Below are 18,222 nucleotides of genomic sequence, written 5' to 3'. Positions count from 1 at the left end.
CACAATAAAGTTGTTTCACCGGTTAAAATTAGTGATAATCCGTCTTGCATGAGCAGGCCAGCAACTATGTCTGGCAATCTGCAGATATTGCAAACCACATATTTGTGGTAAGGTCCAGGGCAGATAATACATTTTGAGAGAATGTAAAAATCTTCAACCTTTTAATTATTAATAGGGATTCGGTCCGCACAAGCATGCTGGGAAGAGACGGACGCTTAGAGCAGACTGGAAATCACATTTTGGATAGCTACAGAATAACCAATTAAATATTATATATTTTTCAATGCAATTGCATAAAAGCTGAGAGGCAGCCGAGGTATTTATAGCCAAGTTTCCATGGTGTCATAGCCAAGGCACATCATGTTAGAAGGGTTTCTGAAAAACCAATTAGTTGAAAAATGCCAAGAGACAGGGAGAAAGAGGCTGAGCCATCCCTTAGAAAGGCGTACTCACTGTCCAATTACGTCAGATCACCAGCTGGACTGCTGCGTGAGTGTGTAGGGAGCATTTTGTGAGGTAGCTGTCGTTGTACATGTAATTTGAGGTGTGGTTGCTGACGTTAGAACAGTCTCCATAGTTCCTTCCACCACCTCAGCCTCGACCACCATGGACGGCTCACTGGTGACTTCCTCCACCTACAGAGGTAAGACCCCCTTATCCATGCAATCTACAGAGTTGTGCTCAAGGCTATTGTCATGGGTCACTGGGTCTCTGCTGCCTTGACTGGAGGGAGGCTCAATGTTGTCATGGCAACAAGGAGGGGCCCTGCTACAGGAGCAGCTGTGTTACCTTGGACATCTCTGCTGCCCTCTGTGGGTCTTTGGGTGGACTCCCCAGAGGGAAAGGGGAACCTCAACACAGGGGGCTCTGAATCTGATACTACCTCAACATTGTGCCCATGACTACACCTCCCTGGTCCTCAGCGTTGGTTGAAATGTCCTGGGGATCTGGTTAGGAACCTCGTGCATCGGGTCAACCCTTAGAGAATCGTCATATCCCTTAGCAGGTTCTGTGGACACCTGGCTTACCTCTTATTCTAGTAGGATTTCTATAAGGGTGGTTGTGGGTACTATGGACCTCTAATCATTTTAACTTGGGTCACTGTATTTGAAAAACTAAGACTTATCTTCTGTTCTCAATTGATGGAGACACTGTGTAGAACAATGGCCCATCTTGTAGTCCCTGAGTCCTCCTAAACTAGTACTATGACACTCACGCCTGCACACACAAACTAATGAAAGGAGATTAGTTTAACATTTCTATAACATGAATATATCTATTAAATATATCTGATCTATACGTTTTTTAAATAATTATTTCATTATATGCCATTTAATATCAACAGCTTTTGTCTAGATTTACAAGTTGTCCCTTACACTGGAAATACAGTAGTACCGTAGCTGCATACAGCAACAGAGAAGACTAAAGTCTATGACATCCCTGTGCTCCTGGCTAGTCTTGCAGGCCTTATTATTATGAATGTTAAGTGAGTGTTTGGAGTGTTCGGACCATTATCCCACCAATCACCTCTCCCATCCAGGCGGGTTAACCTCCACAACAAAAACAGATGATAGTATCCATCTCCTCCAAACATAACCACGTAAGAGAATCAGTATAATTATGAGATATTGTCTTTGTTGCGCTTCTCGGCCTTTTGTATCAGGGTCTTATGAGGGGGAAAAATAGGCTTCTCTGTAATAGTGCTTCACACTGTCATGGCTAAACAAAGATGCTATTAACCCAGGGGAAAAGCAGATTGCCAGGTGAATTCGGGATGCCTTAAAGGGATACTTCAGAATTTTGGCAATTTTTACATTCTCTCTTAGTGCAATGACTGGAAGTCTATGGTAACTGCTAGCATACTAGTAGATACAATAGACTTCCAGTCATTGTGCTAATGCTAGTTAGCATTGGCTCACAAAAGTACCACTTAATTTCCTTCATACTGGGTGCAGATTGCCAAAATCCCGAAGTATCCCTTTAACAACGGCAATAAACCATCAGACCCAACCAAGGCTGGATCCTGTCTGTTGCCGATATCTCAGGCTATATTTATATTGTGCCACATAAACGATGAGTCATCATTGAGAAACTAATGGCACTGCATATTTATATTTCCCTTTGGCTGATAATGCAGTTCAGTTCTTTGTATTTGGTTGTAAACACTGCTGTATGGGCAATAACACTGTCCAACATGTTGTTATTGCTCATTATGTTCATACTAATTACTGAGTATCTGTACAATTGGCTAAGGGCTGAGTGACTATTTGGAGTCAATCAGGGGTCAATCAGTTCACTGTACAAAGGGAGAGGGGACAAGATGCACAGGGGAGAAGCAAGTGGCTAAAAATGAGCTATGGAACTATGGGATTGCTATGGTACATGGTCACTCATGTATTACAAGCTCAAAGTCTGTTTAGAAACTACAATACGACTAAAACAAACCTGAGTCCAAGTTAGAGTAATGAAATGGTATGCCGTCTGGAAATGTTTATGAGACAAGAGTTATTGCGTGAGTGCTTTAATTTATTGAAGGCAAATACTCTACCAAAATGCCCCAATCAAAACTTTGAGGCAATGATTCTTAATTCAATGAGATAACGAAACAAAGCAAATTCAATTGTCCGTTGAAAATACTTTTTTTCATCTATACGACTACCAATAGTTAATTCAGTATTTTACATAGATTTCAGAAATAAATGTTTAAAATAAATAGATGAAATGAAAACAAAAGTCAAAGAAAAGGCAGCAAAGACAGGGAGATGAGAAACTTACTTGTGAAAGTATAGCCTGAGAAGTCCAATGGAACAGAAATAGATGGGTAAAGATGAAGAACAAAATCAGAAGAAACAGAAACAATTAGAACAGAAATGTACGGAATGGTAGAAGGTGACTGTCCTGTCACTTCAGAATGAAATATGAACCATGACAAACAGTGATAATGGGATAGTTCACTTTGGTAAAGTATACAGTGCCTTCAGAAAGTATTCACACCCCTTGACTTATTCCACATAATGTTGGGTTACAGCCTGAATTCAAAATGGAATAAAAACATGTTATTTCTCACCCATCTACACACAATACCCCATAATGACAGACAAAGTGAAAACACGTTTTTAGAAAGTTTAGCAAATGTATTGAAAATTAAATACAGAAATATCTAATTTACATAAGTATTCACACCCCTGAGTCAATACTTTGTAGAAGGACCTTTTGGCAGTGATAAGTCTCTAAGAGCTTTCCACACCTGAATTGTGCATAATTTGCCCATTATTCTTTCAAAAATTATTCAAGCTCTGTCAAATTGGTTGTTGATCATTGCTAGACAACCATTTTTAGGTCTTGCTATAGATTTTCAAGTAGATTTAAGTCAAAACTGTAACCTGGCCACTCAAGGACATTCACTGTCTTCTTGGTAGGCAACTCCAGTGTAGATTTGGCTTGTGTTTTAGGTTATTGTCCTGCTGAAAGGTGAATTCATCTCCCAGTGTCTGGAGGAAAGCAGACTGAACCAGGTTTTCCTCTAGGATTTTGCTTATGCTTAGCTCCATTTCTTTTTTATCCTGAAAATATCCCCAGTCCTTAACGATTACAAGCATACCCATAACATGATGCAGCCACCACTATGCTTGAAAATATGGAGAGTGGTACTCAGTAATGTGTTGTCTTGGATTTGCCCCAAACATAACACTTTGTATTCAGGACAAAAAATGAATTGCTTTGGCCCAACTTTGTTGCAAACAGGATGATGCATGTTTTGGAATATGTTTTATTCTGTACAGGCTTCCTTCTGTTCACTCTGTCAATTAGGTTATTATTGTGGAGTAACTACAATGTTGTTGATCCATCCTCTGTTTTCTCCTATTAGAGCCAATAAACTCTGTAACGGTTTTAATGTCACCATTGGCCTCATGGAGAAATCCCTGAGTGGTTTCCTTCCTTTATTTTTACACTGAACAAAAATATAAATGCAACATGTAAAGTGTTGGTTCCATGTTTCATGAGCTGAAATAAAAAATCCCAGACATTTTCCATATGCACAAAAAAGCTTATTTATCTCAAATGTTGTGCACATACAGTGGGGAAAAAAAGTATTTAGTCAGCCACCAATTGTGCAAGTTCTCCCACTTAAAAAGATGAGAGAGGCCTGTAATTTTCATCATAGGTACACGTCAACTATGACAGACAAACTGAGAATTATTTTTCCAGAAAATCACATTGTAGGATTTTTAATGAATTTATTTGCAAATTATGGTGGAAAATAACTATTTGGTCACCTACAAACAAGCAAGATTTCTGGCTCTCACAGACCTGTAACTTCTTCTTTAAGAGGCTCCTCTGTCCTCCACTCGTTACCTGTATTAATGGCACCTGTTTGAACTTGTTATCAGTATAAAAGACACCTGTCCACAACCTCAAACAGTCACACTCCAAACTCCACTATGGCCAAGACCAAAGAGCTGTCAAAGGACACCAGAAACAAAATTGTAGACCTGCACCAGACTGGGAAGACTGAATCTGCAATAGGTAAGCAGCTTGGTTTGAAGAAATCAACTGTGGGAGCAATTATTAGGAAATGGAAGACATACAAGACCACTGATAATCTCCCTCGATCTGGGGCTCCACGCAAGATCTCACCCCGTGGGGTCAAAATGATCACAAGAACGGTGAGCAAAAATCCCAGAACCACATGGGGGGACCTAGTGAATGACCCGCAGAGAGCTGGGACCAAAGTAACAAAGCCTACCATCAGTAACACACTACGCCGCCAGGGACTCAAATCCTGCAGTGCCAGACGTGTCCCCCCTGCTTAAGCCAGTACATGTCCAGGCCCGTCTGAAGTTTGCTAGAGTGCATTTGGATGATCCAGAAGAGGATTGGGAGAATGTCATATGGTCAGATGAAACGAAAATAGAACTTTTTGGTAAAAACTCAACTCGTCGTGTTTGGAGGACAAAGAATGCTGAGTTGCATCCAAAGAACACCATACCTACTGTGAAGCATGGGGGTGGAAACATCATGCTTTGGGGCTGTTTTTCTGCAAAGGGACCAGGACGACTGATCCGTGTAAAGGAAAGAATGAATGGGGCCATGTATCATGAGATTTTTAGTGAAAACCTCCTTCCATCAGCAAGGGCATTGAAGATGAAACGTGGCTGGTACTTTCAGCATGACAATGATCCCAAACACACCGCCCGGGCAACGAAGGAGTGGCTTCGTAAGAAGCATTTCAAGGTCCTGGAGTGGCCTAGCCAGTCTCCAGATCTCAACCCCATAGAAAATCTTTGGAGGGAGTTGAAAGTCTGTGTTGCCCAGCGACAGCCCCAAAACATCACTGCTCTAGAGGAGATCTGCATGGAGGAATGGGCCAAAATACCAGCAACAGTGTGTGAAAACCTTGTGAAGACTTACAGAAAACGTTTCACCTGTGTCATTGCCAACAAAGGTATATAACAAAGTATTGAGAAACTTTTGTTATTGACCAAATACTTATTTTCCACCATAATTTGCAAATAAATTCATAAAAAATCCTACAATGTGATTTTCTGGATTTCTTTTCTCATTTTGTCTGTCATAGTTGACGTGTACCTATGATGAAAATTACAGGCCTCTCTCATCTTTTTAAGTGGGAGAACTTGCACAATTGGTGGCTGACTAAATACTTTTTTCCCCCACTGTATTTGTTTACATCCCTGTTAGTGAGCATTTCTCCTTAGCCAAGATAATCCATCCACCTGACAGCTGTGGCATATCAATAAGCTGATTAAACAGCATGATCATTACACAAGATACACCTTGTGCTGGGGATAAATTTAAAATGTGCAGTTTTGTCACACAACACAATGCCACAGATGTCTAAAGTTTTGTGGGAGCATGCAATTGGCATGCTGACTGCAGGAATGTCCACCAGAGCTGTTGCCAGAGAATTTAATGTTCATTTCTCTACCATAAGCTGCCTCAAACATTGTTTTAGAGAATTTGGCAGTACGTTTAACTGGTCTCACAACCGCAGACCACGTGTAACCACGCCAGGCCAGGACCTCCACATCTGGCTTCTTCACCTGCGGGATCGTCTGAGGGGGGTGGGGGTGGTGCTGAGGAGTATTTCTGTCTGTAATAAAGCCCTTTTGTCGGGAAAAACTCATTCTGATTGGCTGGGCCTGGCTCCCCAGAGGGTGGGCCTGGCTGCCAAGTGGGTGGGCCTATGCCCTCCAAGGCCCATCCATGGCTGCACCCCATATGAGTCCATAGATTAGGGCCTAATTTATTTATTTCAATTGACTGATTTCCTTATATGAACTGTAACTCAGTACAATCTTTGAAATTGCTGCAATTTTATTTTTGTTCAGTATATTTAACCCTTACTTTACCAGCTAAGTTGACTGAGAACATATTCTCATTTACAGCAACAACCTGGGGAACAGATACAGGGGATGAATGAGCCAATTGGAAGCTGGGGATGATTAGGTGGTCATGATGGTAAGATTGGGAATTAAGCCCAATAAGTGCCATGGGATCTTTACTGACCACAGAGAGTCAGGACACCACCTTACACAGGGAAATGCCCTGGGGCATTTTAATATTTTCTCATTTTCAGACCAAAGGAAAGAGTGGCTCCTACTGGGCCTCCAACACCACTTCCAGCAGCATCTGGTCTCCCATCCAGGGACTAACCCTGCTTAACTTCAGAGGAAAGCCAGTAGAGGGATGCAGGGTGCTATGCTGCAGTCTTTGTACTGACTGGGTGTATTGATACACCATCCAAAGTGTAATTAATAACTTCACCATGCTCAAAGGGATATTCAATGTCTGCTTTTTTTACCTATCTACCAATAGGTGCCCTTCTTTGCGAGGCATTGGAAAACATCCCTGGTCTTTGTGGTTGAATCTGTGTTTGAAATTCACTGGGGGGCACTGAGGGACGGATACTTGTATGTGTGGGGTACAGAGATGAGGTAGTCATTCAAAAATCATGTTAAACACTATTAACGCACACAGAGTGAGTCCATGCAGCTTATTATGTGACTTGTTAAGGACATTTTTACTCCTGAACTTATTTAGGCTTGCCATAACAAAGGGGTTGAACACTTATTGACTCAAGACATTTCAGCTTTTCATTTTTAATTAATTTGTAAAAGATTCCACTTTGACATTATGGGGTATTGTGTGTAGGTAGGCCAGTGACAAAAAATCTAAATTGTATCCATTTTAAATTCAGGATGTAATACAACAAAATGTGGAAAAGGAGAAGGGGTGTGAATAATTTCTGAAGGCACTGTAACTATTACGGGTAAAAAATATTTTATAGATTTATAGAGCTCATGAGCTGTAAAATAAACATACCTAATCAATGTACCTTATCAATTAGGCATGTTTAGCATTCTGGACAGACTTCAAATAATGTCCCAGTACTTTCAAGGTAAGAAAACATTCAGAACATTATGAAATAGAGTAAGAGGGAATTATGACTTTAGGTCACTGTTTATCTGATAAAGGTACTCAATGCTCCAAATTACGAGGAAGTAACAGGACAAGGCATCCCTCTAGACTTCAGACTGAAAAAAATGGTAAATCTAAGTGGGAACTAAGGGTGGTTGCTACAGAAGCACAGAGGGTGAAAAGCACAGATGGAAGTGTGCCAAGAAGCAAAACAGAATCAGACTGATTCATGCCTTAAATGTGTTGAATCAGAACTGAATAAACCTAGAGATAACCTTATAACTACCACATACAGCAACACCACTCAGCATGACTGACAAACTAGGAGGGAGAAAATAAAAGATGGGGTCGCTTTTCCATTGCATCTCTCTAATTCCTTCAGTGTTTTGAGATGGCTACCACAGTGTGTGAATCTCACCATATTAATATTATGCTATTGTATTACGCAGCTCTTACAAATTGGATCCAGTGACTTAAATGTGTAAAGCGGCCTTAATAAAAAACATCCAAAAAGAGGTGCAATTATAAGCTGTTCAGGAAGTAAATGAATCTCTATATTTTGAGATTGAATGTTCCCCCTATGCCCGTGCTACTCTACACGTATAACAACATTTTCAAAGCCTGGATTTTGGATTCTTCAGTAGGTAGAACTTGCAGAAACAACCTCTTTTTACTTGTGACTGCATCTGAGATTCAAACCCTCAGTGTTGATTTATCTGAAGATACCGTTAACCTATAGGAAGGGGGGTAATATTCCATTATACTGGAATAGGCACAATGTATTATTTTACTCCAAATTCACTACGTTTTACAAGTTTTGAAGATCCGGGAAATTCTTTAGCCAATCTTGCTTAATAATTGACTCTTCAGTGCCCAGACTAATTAGTAAATGTGTGTTTTACCAGCACAGGGTAAAACACTGTAGGCTTGTGTGTGTGATGTGTGTTTGTTTTTTTACAACTTGCTTAAAAAATGTAAGCATGTTTCTCTGATTGGTGCACTCACAAGCACACAGCGCCTCTTTACTAACAAATGTGTTAAAGTGCTAGTCACCACTGTGTTGCAGACAACTAAAATAACACTTGGCCAACTTACCTCGACATCTACACTGATTTATAATCCACCAAAATAGCAGCCTCAAATTACATTTGCCAAAATTGTTGTTGATGTTGGGTTGTGTAGTGTGAGTGATGCTTTAAAGCGATGTTCCTTTCATTCAATGATTAGGCATAGCATTAAATGATCCATCAAATACCTGTCGAGAGAAAATCTAAAAATGACAAAGAATTATGCTCTGATAACTTTTACAGTTGTCATCTTAGATGTTGTCCTTCGTTGTGCTCATGAAAAACCAAAACAGCTTGCAGAAATGCACAGACTGAGGTTAGCTTTACAATAAATGGAAACCGTTTGAGATGTGTAGACTGAGAATGCAGACACAGAGATAGGGACGAGACAATATGTTTTCTGCACCTAGTGAATTATGCTCTGAAGGTTGGGAGTGGTGGTATGTAGAGCCAGGGAAGGGTCTCTAGAAACAACATCGTCCCATGAGGAGAGAAGCACAAAATACACCAGCACTGGGTAAAACACTGTAGGCCTATGTGTGTGATGTGTGTGATGTGTGAGTGACAAATACACACAGACACTACGGTCACCAGGACCAGTGAAAGGGAGGGGGAGGACGGAAACTTGGATGGCACCCCCTTTCACCCCCCATTAGCTGAAGAACTTAGGTCCCCACCCCTCCTTCCCCAACCTTTCTATGCAAACTAACCTAACGTAGCAGGCATAAGAGAAACGCCTCAGTGGAATTCCCACATCCAGTTTTCAGCGGAGAAAGAAGCTAGGTTGAAAATAGCTGTATCCCTGAAAACCGGAAAATCCGGTTGTTGGCAACTCCGCTAAGGCTAATGCAAACAGACACACAGGCTGGGGGCAGTTGGCAATGCATCCCTGGAGCAGAGTGGCTGGTCCTTCAGGGAGATCAGAAGGAGGATGCATTATGCATTTGGCACTGGGGGCTTAGGGGGGGTAGGTGGTCGCGGCTGGATGGCTAGACTGCACGAGGTGGTGATGGGGAGGAAAAGCATTCGGGTCAGGTGAGTGCTATCTCTCTGCAGGAGGGAACAGGGAAGGAGGGAAACACTTACGGACTGGCTCTGTCTTGAAGTTCAGGGGAGTGCTGCTCTCGCCCTCGCCCTTGCCGTTAATGGCGGACATCTTGACCTCGTAGAAGGTCTCGGGCTTCAGGCCCACGATGGTGATCATGCTCAGGCCTGTTGGAGGAAAATGAGATTTTAGAAAGCTCCATTAAAGACACTTGACACGGACCCAGTCACCCGGCTGGCTGATGAAGCCCACTTGTAATGTCTTGGATGGCTCTAGGACAAGGATCATCAACTAGATTCAGCCCTGGGCCGATCGTTTTCTTGAGTGGATGGTTAGCGGGCCGGACATAATTACAAATCATTTGTAGACTACAGATTGACCGCAAGAAGCCCAGACCTATATAATATTTGACTAAAACATAATCATTTCAAACCTTGCTTACATTTGTATACGATCACATATATCTCTCTACTATGCGTGGAACAGATTTCCAAAATTAAAATCACTTGGAGCTGATTTGCTGGTGTTTTTACAGTCTTATGTCCCCAATAAATGAATAATAATAATAATAATAATAAATTGCTCAGAAAACTTGGAGGGACAAATAAAATGATCCGCGGCCCGCCAGTTGGGGAACCTTGCTCTAGGATAAGTGATGCGATGGGAGGCCTCTGCTAAGAGGAGCAGAGGGTAGGACAGAGTGCTGGCTGTTATTGTGATCTCCTCTCTGTCGAGGAGCAAGACAGCGTGGTGGAGAAGAGAGTGATCTGAGAGGGGATGTGTTGGCACAACTGTTTTTTGTGTATGAGCAAGCGTAGAGGCTGGCCCTTGTCTGTTTGAATGAGTGAGTGGGGAGGTTTATTGCTTGACGCTGTGTGTGTGGGGAGTGTGTGTGAGTATGCCATATGTTTAGGTTGTCTGTGTTTTGTTTCTGTGTGTGTGTGTGTGTGTGTGTGTGTGTGTGTGTGTGTGTGTGTGTGTGTGTGTGTGTGTGTGTATTTTCTAGTCCATGAGTAGGTATCTGCGTGCGTTTGTTGGCAGGCCTTCACCGTGCAAATGTGTGTTGGCAGGCTGTTATGTGTGTGTCTGTGTGCAGAATTGCAGTCACTTGTGTGTAAACCAAGTTGTTTTTAGTTTGGGTGCTTCTGTGTGTGTGTGTGTGTGTGTGTGTGTGTGTGTGTGTGTGTGTGTGTGTGTGTGTGTGCGTCAGACTGGGCTGTGACAAGTGGCCCCTAGGCTCTGGGCTGACAGAGCAGCCTGTCAACAATCTGCTGACATATCCCATGTGAGAGTAAGACAGACAGACAGACAGACAGACAGATGTGCCCACATTAGAGTCCTGCATCAGGTTGGATACCCATGGTTCCCCACAGTTGACCCGCAAAAAAAATCCGCTGGCGGGTGGAATTAAAAAATGATTTCAACCTGCAGGTCAGCTCGCAGTTCAGAACAATTATATTGCGGGTCGGAAACGTTAAAGAAAATAAAAAAATGTTTTACAAACCCAGGAGCTTGTTGTGTTGTATTGTGTTGCGAATCACATTCTGTGAGCGGTGAGGCAGACATATAGGCTACCAGCCATGCACGCAGTGGATCAGGGAACTGTCTATTATTTGTGTAGTGCTGAAACATATGTTTCATCCTCCCACATGAAAATACGTTGCCAAGTGTACATTCCCTGGCTAGCCTAGCTCATGCGAAAATGGCTAACGTAGGCATAACCGTATAAATAAATAGAAAGGTTATGAAATAGGCCTACACCATTACACCATTGTGGAAACAGGTGTTGCGCGAGTGAAATCCCCGGTTTGGTTTGGAAGGATTTGGGATTCATTGTGGACAAGGACAACAACCCGGTAGCTAGATACACAGCCAGCAAAAAGTGCAAGCAGGTATTTGTTGACGATAGGCTAATTCAGTTTATTATCAGTTAATTATTACTTTAATTCAGGCTTTGGTTCATTCAGACCATATGCAGGCCATATCAAGTTTAACCGGTGCGCTGGTAAAGGTTTGAGTCGGGTAGGCTATAGCCTACTAAATTGAAACGTGCAGGATTGTAGGCCACATAGACTCAACAGGAAGGAGATACTGTATCTGTAGGCCTGTCAGCCCGACAGATTTGTTATTTGGTGCATCGTGCTGACCGCACTGACAATCCATTTCTAATATCCACCCCAAAATCCTACATAGGTTTTGATGGACGGCATATAGCCTAGCGGTTAAGAGTGTTGGGCCAGTAAACGAAAGGTCCCTGGTTTGAATCCCCGAGCCGTCAAGGTGGGAAAATCCCAACAACAACTACTCCCTGGGTGCCGTGGATGTCGATTAAGGCAGCCCCCCGCATCTCTATGATTCAGAGGGATTGGGTTAAATGCGTTCAGGCATTCAGTTGTGCAACTGACTAAGTATTCACTTTATATTTTATTTACACTTTATTTATCCAGGTCCCATTGAGGTGGATTTGTCTCTTCCAAGAGAACACTGGCCAAGGCTCAATATGAAAGGTATTAATAATGCACTGACACTAGGCTTGTTTCTACAATCTTGTGGTGGGCTGCTCTGTCTGTGTCTGTCTCTGTCTCTGTCTCTGTGTCTGTGTCTGTGTCTGTGTGAGACTCACCGTCCTCTGCGTCGTACTCCCTGCCGGTCCAGTCTTGGCCCTGCATGCGCCACTCAGCCCGGTACTTGAGGATGGCAACGCCGCCACTGGCATCGGGCTCCTCAAACTCTACAACGGCTGTACTGGAGAAAGGCTCCACGCGCTCGATGGCGGGCGCCGACGGCACATCTACACAACACCATGGAAACATACAGGTTTAATCCTGGCCCTGGAGACCCACAGGATGTGTAGCCAATCAGGATCAAGGATTTCAAAGATTCAACCAATCATAAAGAGAAATGTGCCAGATTCATCCAATCACAGGGCCACATGTGAAGAGATCAGTCGATAACGGTTTTAAGGTGCTGGCAGTCCCATGTTACTACATGTGACGGGAGCTACAGTGGGGACAAAAAGTATTTAGTCAGCCACCCATTGTGCATGTTCTCCCACTTAAAAAGATGAGAGAGGCCTGTAATTTTCATCATAGGTACACGTCAACTATGACAGACAAAATCAGAAAAGAAATTCCAGAAAATCACATTGTAGGATTTTTAATGCATTTATTTGCAAATTATGGTGGAAAATAAGTATTTGGTCAATAACAAAAGTTTCTCAATACTTTGTTATATACCCTTTGTTGGCAATGACACAGGTCAAACGTTTTCTGTAAGTCTTCACAAGGTTTTCACACACTGTTGCTGGTATGTTGGCCCATTCCTCCATGCAGATCTCCTCTAGGGCAGTGATGTTTTGGGGCTGTCGCTGGGCAACACGGACTTTCAACTCCCCCCAAAGATTTTCTATGGGGTTGAGATCTGGAGACTGGCTAGGCCACTCCAGGACCTTGAAATGCTTCTTACGAAGCCACTCCTTCGTTGCCCGGGCGGTGTGTTTGGGATCATTGTCATGCTGAAAGACCCAGCCACGTTTCATCTTCAATGCCCTTGCTGATGGAAGGAGGTTTTCACTCAAAATCTCACGATACATGGCCCCATTCATTCTTTCCTTTACACGGATCAGTCGTCCTGGTCTCTTTGCAGAAAAACAGCCCCAAAGCATGATGTTTCCACCCTCATGCTTCACAGTAGGTATGGTGTTCTTTGGATGCAACTCAGCATTCTTTGTCCTCCAAACACGACGAGTTGAATTTTTACCAAAAAGTTCTATTTTGGTTTCATCTGACCATATGACATTCTCCCAATCCTCTTCTGGATCATCCAAATGCACTCTAGCAAACTTCAGACGGGCCTGGCGTAAGCAGGGGACACGTCTGGCACTGCAGGATTTGAGTCCCTGGCGGCGTAGTGTGTTACTGATGGTAGGCTTTGTTACTTTGGTCCCAGCTCTCTGCAGGTCATTCACTAGGTCCCCCCGTGTGGTTCTGGGATTTTTGCTCACCGTTCTTGTGATCATTTTGACCCCACGGGGTGAGATCTTGCGTGGAGCCCCAGATCGAGGGAGATTATCAGTGGTCTTGTATGTCTTCCATTTCCTAATAATTGCTCCCACAGTTGATTTCTTCAAACCAAGCTGCTTACCTATTGCAGATTCTGTAACGATCCCGGCTGTCTGAGTCGGGTCCTGGTCGTAATCTCCAGTTTCCCGAGGGTTCGGGAACGCTCCGGGGAGCGCTCTGGTTTCCGCACCTGCTTCCTATTAGCAATCTGCACACCTGGGCCTAATCAGCACCTTTCTTAGGCTCTGGCCCAACATCCAGTTCCTGCCGGATCGTTAGCCATGAACATCACACGTCCGGAACCTTCACCCCCACCTCTGCCTGATGGTCGGCGGCTGCCGAGCCATCACTGGACCCAGACTGCACCCCCAACTACTCAACCACGCCGCCCGCTCTGTCCCTGGATTATACTGCACCTTTTGTCGTATCTAATAAACCCTCACCTTCGTTCAACTCTCCTTGTCCTGGTCTGCTTTTGGGTTCTGGCTGAGGGAACTGTGACAGAACGATCCGGCCAATTATGAACCCAGCGGACCTGGACTCTGTTCGCCATGCCATTACCCAGCAGGAGAAGATGTTGGGCCATCATAGCATGGTACTACAGGAGATCGCGTTGTCAGTTCGGAACCTTTCTACCGGCCTGACGGAGGTCCAGAACCAACGCCAGTGTCCGGTGGAGGACTCACTACCGGTTTTACCCATCTCGCCTGCCGCTTCTGAAGTTGTGTCCGTCCGTGAGCCCAGGGTCCCGACGCCGGATAAATATGAGGGGGAGCTGGGAAGATGCCGTTCCTTCCTTATGCAGTGTGGATTAGTGTTCGATCTACAGCCCTACTCTTATGCCACTGACAAGGCTAGGATAGCCTTTTTGATTGAGTTGCTGCGTGGTCGAGCGCTGGAGTGGGCTTCAGCCGTTTGGGAACGACAGGATCCCTGCATGGCTTCATACCAGGGGTTCACGGCCGAGATGAGGAAGCTCTTCGACCATTCCGTCCGAGGGAGGGACGCAGCTAGGCGTCTGTTTTCTCTTCACCAAGGAACTCGCAGCGTGGCCGACTTCGTGATCGAGTTCAAGACGTTGGCTGTGGAGAGTGGGTGGAACGAGGAGTCTTTGCAAGCGGCCTTTTACCAGGGCCTGTCGGAGCAGCTCAAGGATGAGTTGATCTCCTATCCGGAGCCTAGTGACCTGGACAGCTTGGTAGCCTTGTCTATTCGGGTGGATAATCGAGTCCGAGAGCGAAGGAGGGAGAAGCAATGGGGCCCGTCCAATCGATCAGCTTCTCAGTTCCCAGTCGGATCGGGTGGTGGACCAGAACACGTCAATCATTCTCCACCACTAAGGATTAGTAGAGAGGACCTCTCTCCCGATTCTGAACCCATGCAAGTGGGGCGGCACGGGTTAACCAAGGAGGAGCGTCAACATAGACGTAAGACCAACTGCTGCCTCTACTGTGGTCGCTCGGGACATTACATCTCCACTTGTTCCCGGCGGTCGTCAAACTGCCCGGCTCGCTAAAGTTGGGAGGACTTTTAGCGAGCCAGTTTCAACCTCTCAGTACCTCTGTCAGACCCCGCTTCCCGGCTACCCTTGTGAACAGGAATCAGAGCTTAGCGCTTAACGCTTTTATCGATTCAGGTGCCGATGGAAGCTTTCTTGATGCCGAGTTGGTGGAACAGCTGGGGCTTTCCAAGGAGCAATTGCCGGAAGCCATTGAAGCGACCACTCTGAACGGCAGTAGTCTGGCACGTATCACGATGAGGACTGAACCGGTTAAGATGCGGTTGTCGGGGAATCATTCGGAGATGATTTCATTTTTCATTCTGCCGTCTTCCCATGTTCCTCTGGTCCTTGGATACCCCTGGCTGAAGGAACACAATCCCACGTTCGATTGGGCGACGGGCAAGGTAACGAGTTGGAGCCTTGATTGTCATGCTAACTGTCTCAAGACTGCCTGCCCCCATTCGGTTCCCAGTCAGGTGATTGAGGCTAAACCCCCAGATTTGTCCCTGGTTCCCGAGACATATCACGATTTGGGGGAAGTTTTCAGTAAGCAGAAGGCTCTGTCACTTCCTCCCCCACCGACCATATGATTGTGCCATCAACCTGGTTCCTGGAGCTGTCTACCCCAAGGGAAGGTTATACAGTATCTCCCGACCTGAACGTGAGGCGTTGGAGACCTACATCAAGGAGTCCCTAGCTGCTGGTCTCGTTCGTCCCTCGTCATCACCCCCTGGGGGCAGGATTCTTCTTTGTGGGAAAGAAGGATGGCTCTCTTCGACCGTGTATTGATTATCGGGGGTTGAATGACATCACGGTCAAGAACAAGTATCCCCTGCCCTTGATGAGTTCTGCCTTCGACTCCTTACAGGGTGCTACGGTGTTCACCAAGCTAGACCTACGCAATGCGTATCACCTGGTCCGGATCAGAGAGGGGGACGAGTGGTTGAGCGGGTTTCAATACACCGATGGGTCACTTCGAGTATCAGGTGATGCCGTTTGGACTGACCAATGCTCCAGCGGTATTCCAGAGTATGGTGAACGACGTCCTGAGAGATATGATCGGTCTCTTCGTGTTTGTTTACCTGGATGACATTCTGATCTTCTCGAAGGAACCTTCCGACCACGTCCAGCATGTCCGGCAGGTTCTGCAGCGATTGTTGGAGAATCGTCTGTTCGTGAAGGCCGAGAAGTGCGAGTTTCACGCCCACACTACATCCTTTCTCGGGTACATCATCTCCAGGGGTGAGATTAGGATGGATCAGGAGAAGGTTAGAGCGGTTCTGGAATGGGTCCAGCCCGGTACGAGATTGCAACTCCAGAGATTTTTGGGGTTTGCGAATTTCTACCGCAGATTCATCCGGGATTACAGCCGTGTGGCCGCTCCATTAACTGCCTTGACTTCCAGTATCAGGACCTTCAAGTGGAATCCGGAGGCGGATCGTGCGTTTCTGGATTTGAAGAGGCGATTCACCAACGCACCGATTCTCTCTCAACCGGACACGGCCCGTCAGTTCGTCGTTGAAGTGGACGCGTCGGATGTGGGAGTTGGCGCCATCCTGTCGCAGCGATGCTCCACGGACAGTAAACTCCATCCCTGCGCCTACTACTCTCGTCGCCTTTCGCCTGCAGAGAGGAATTACGATGTGGGTAACCGGGAGCTTCTCGCGGTGAAACTTGCCTTGGAGGAGTGGCGCCACTGGTTGGAGGGGGCGGAGCAACCGTTTATTGTCTGGACTGACCACCAGAATCTTGCTTACGTGCAATCGGCTAAACGTCTCAACTCCCCGTCAGGCCAGGTGGGCGTTGTTTTTCGGACGATTCAAGTTTGCCCTGACGTTCCGACCTGGATCTAAGAACGGCAAGGCGGACGCCTTGTCCCGGATGTTCTCCAAGACGGAGGAGAGTGGGTCCAAGACCGAGACTATTCTCCCCCGGAACTGCGTCGTGGGAGCAGTGATGTGGAAGATTGAGGAGGAGGTGCTGGCGGCCCTTCGGACTCAGCCCGGTCCCGGTAACGGTCCACCCGGTCGGTTGTTTGTGCCTGAGTCGGTTCGTCCTGCTGTCCTCAAATGGTCCCACGCCAGCAAGATGGCTTGTCATCCCGGCGTGGCTCGGACTATGGCGTTTCTTCGCAGACGTTTTTGGTGGCCTGCCATGGCCGAGGATACTCGGGGTTTTGTTGCTGCCTGTCCAGTGTGTGCGCAGAATAAGAGTACCAATCGGCCCAGCTCTGGACTACTTCATCCCCTTCCTATTCCCCGGCGTCCATGGTCGCATCTGGCCCTGGACTTCGTCACGGGGTTGCCCGCTTCTGAGGGGAACACGGTCGTTCTGACTATCGTGGACAGATTCAGCAAGTTCGCCCACTTTGTGCCTATTGCCAAGCTTCCCTCTGCCTCGGAGACGTCCGAGATCCTGGTTAGGGAGGTTTTCAGGGTCCACGGTTTGCCCAGTGATATCGTTTCCGACCGTGGCCCTCAGTTTACCTCTGCTGTCTGGAAGTCCTTCTGTTTGGCCATTGGAGCTACAGTCAGTCTCACATCTGGTTTTCACCCCCAATCCAATGGTCAGGCGGAGAGAGCCAACCAGAAGATGGAATCCACGCTACGCTGTCTGGTCTCTTCCAACCCCACCTCTTGGGCCTCTCAGTTGCCTTGGGTTGAGTATGCCCACAATACTCTCCCTACATCTGCCACTGGGATGTCTCCCTTCCAGTGCCTGTATGGCTACCAACCTCCCCTGTTCCCTTCTCAGGAGAAGGAGCTCTCAGTGCCTTCTGTTCAGGCCCATATTCGGCGTTGCCACCGGACCTGGCATCGGGCCAGAAAGGCACTCCTTAGAGGTTCGGACCGGTATCAGCTCCAGGCGAATCGTCGCCGGATCCCCGCTCCCACCTATACCATCGGAGATAGGGTTTGGTTGGCCACACGGGATCTTCCGTTACGGACTGAGTCTAGGAAGTTGTTACCGAAGTTTATTGGTCCGTTTGTGGTGGAGAAGGTGATCAATCCAGTGGCAGTGCGACTCAAACTACCGAGGACGCTCAGAGTCCATCCCACCTTTCATGTCTCCTGCCTCAAGCCTGTCTTCCTCAGTCCTCTGTTGCCT

General features: G+C 45.9%; 1 protein-coding gene across 25 annotated transcripts in view; it reads right to left on the bottom strand.

Annotated features, from left to right (window-relative positions):
- LOC121579330 (neural cell adhesion molecule 1) overlaps nucleotides 1-18,222 on the bottom strand; it is a 320,914-nt gene that overhangs the window by 43,807 nt on the left and 258,885 nt on the right. For 14 of the 25 annotated variants that reach the window (XM_041893825.2, XM_041893835.2, XM_041893836.2 and 11 more), the window contains 2 exons: nucleotides 12,176-12,343; nucleotides 9,594-9,719 (listed from right to left, as the gene is read on the bottom strand). In XM_041893825.2, the coding sequence (XP_041749759.1) occupies nucleotides 9,594-9,719; nucleotides 12,176-12,343 (294 nt within the window). Of the gene's footprint in view, nucleotides 1-2,445; nucleotides 2,482-2,775; nucleotides 2,791-9,593; nucleotides 9,720-12,175; nucleotides 12,344-18,222 lie in introns of all 25 variants that reach the window. The other 11 variants (XM_041893822.2, XM_041893821.2, XM_041893826.2 and 8 more) reach the window with 2 other exon arrangements.

This window comes from Coregonus clupeaformis, chromosome 13 (genome assembly GCF_020615455.1).
Source record: "Coregonus clupeaformis isolate EN_2021a chromosome 13, ASM2061545v1, whole genome shotgun sequence".
NCBI lineage: Eukaryota > Metazoa > Chordata > Actinopteri > Salmoniformes > Salmonidae > Coregonus > Coregonus clupeaformis.
The sequence above is the reverse complement of the archived record's forward strand: the minus strand, read 5'-3'. Positions and strand labels throughout refer to the sequence as shown.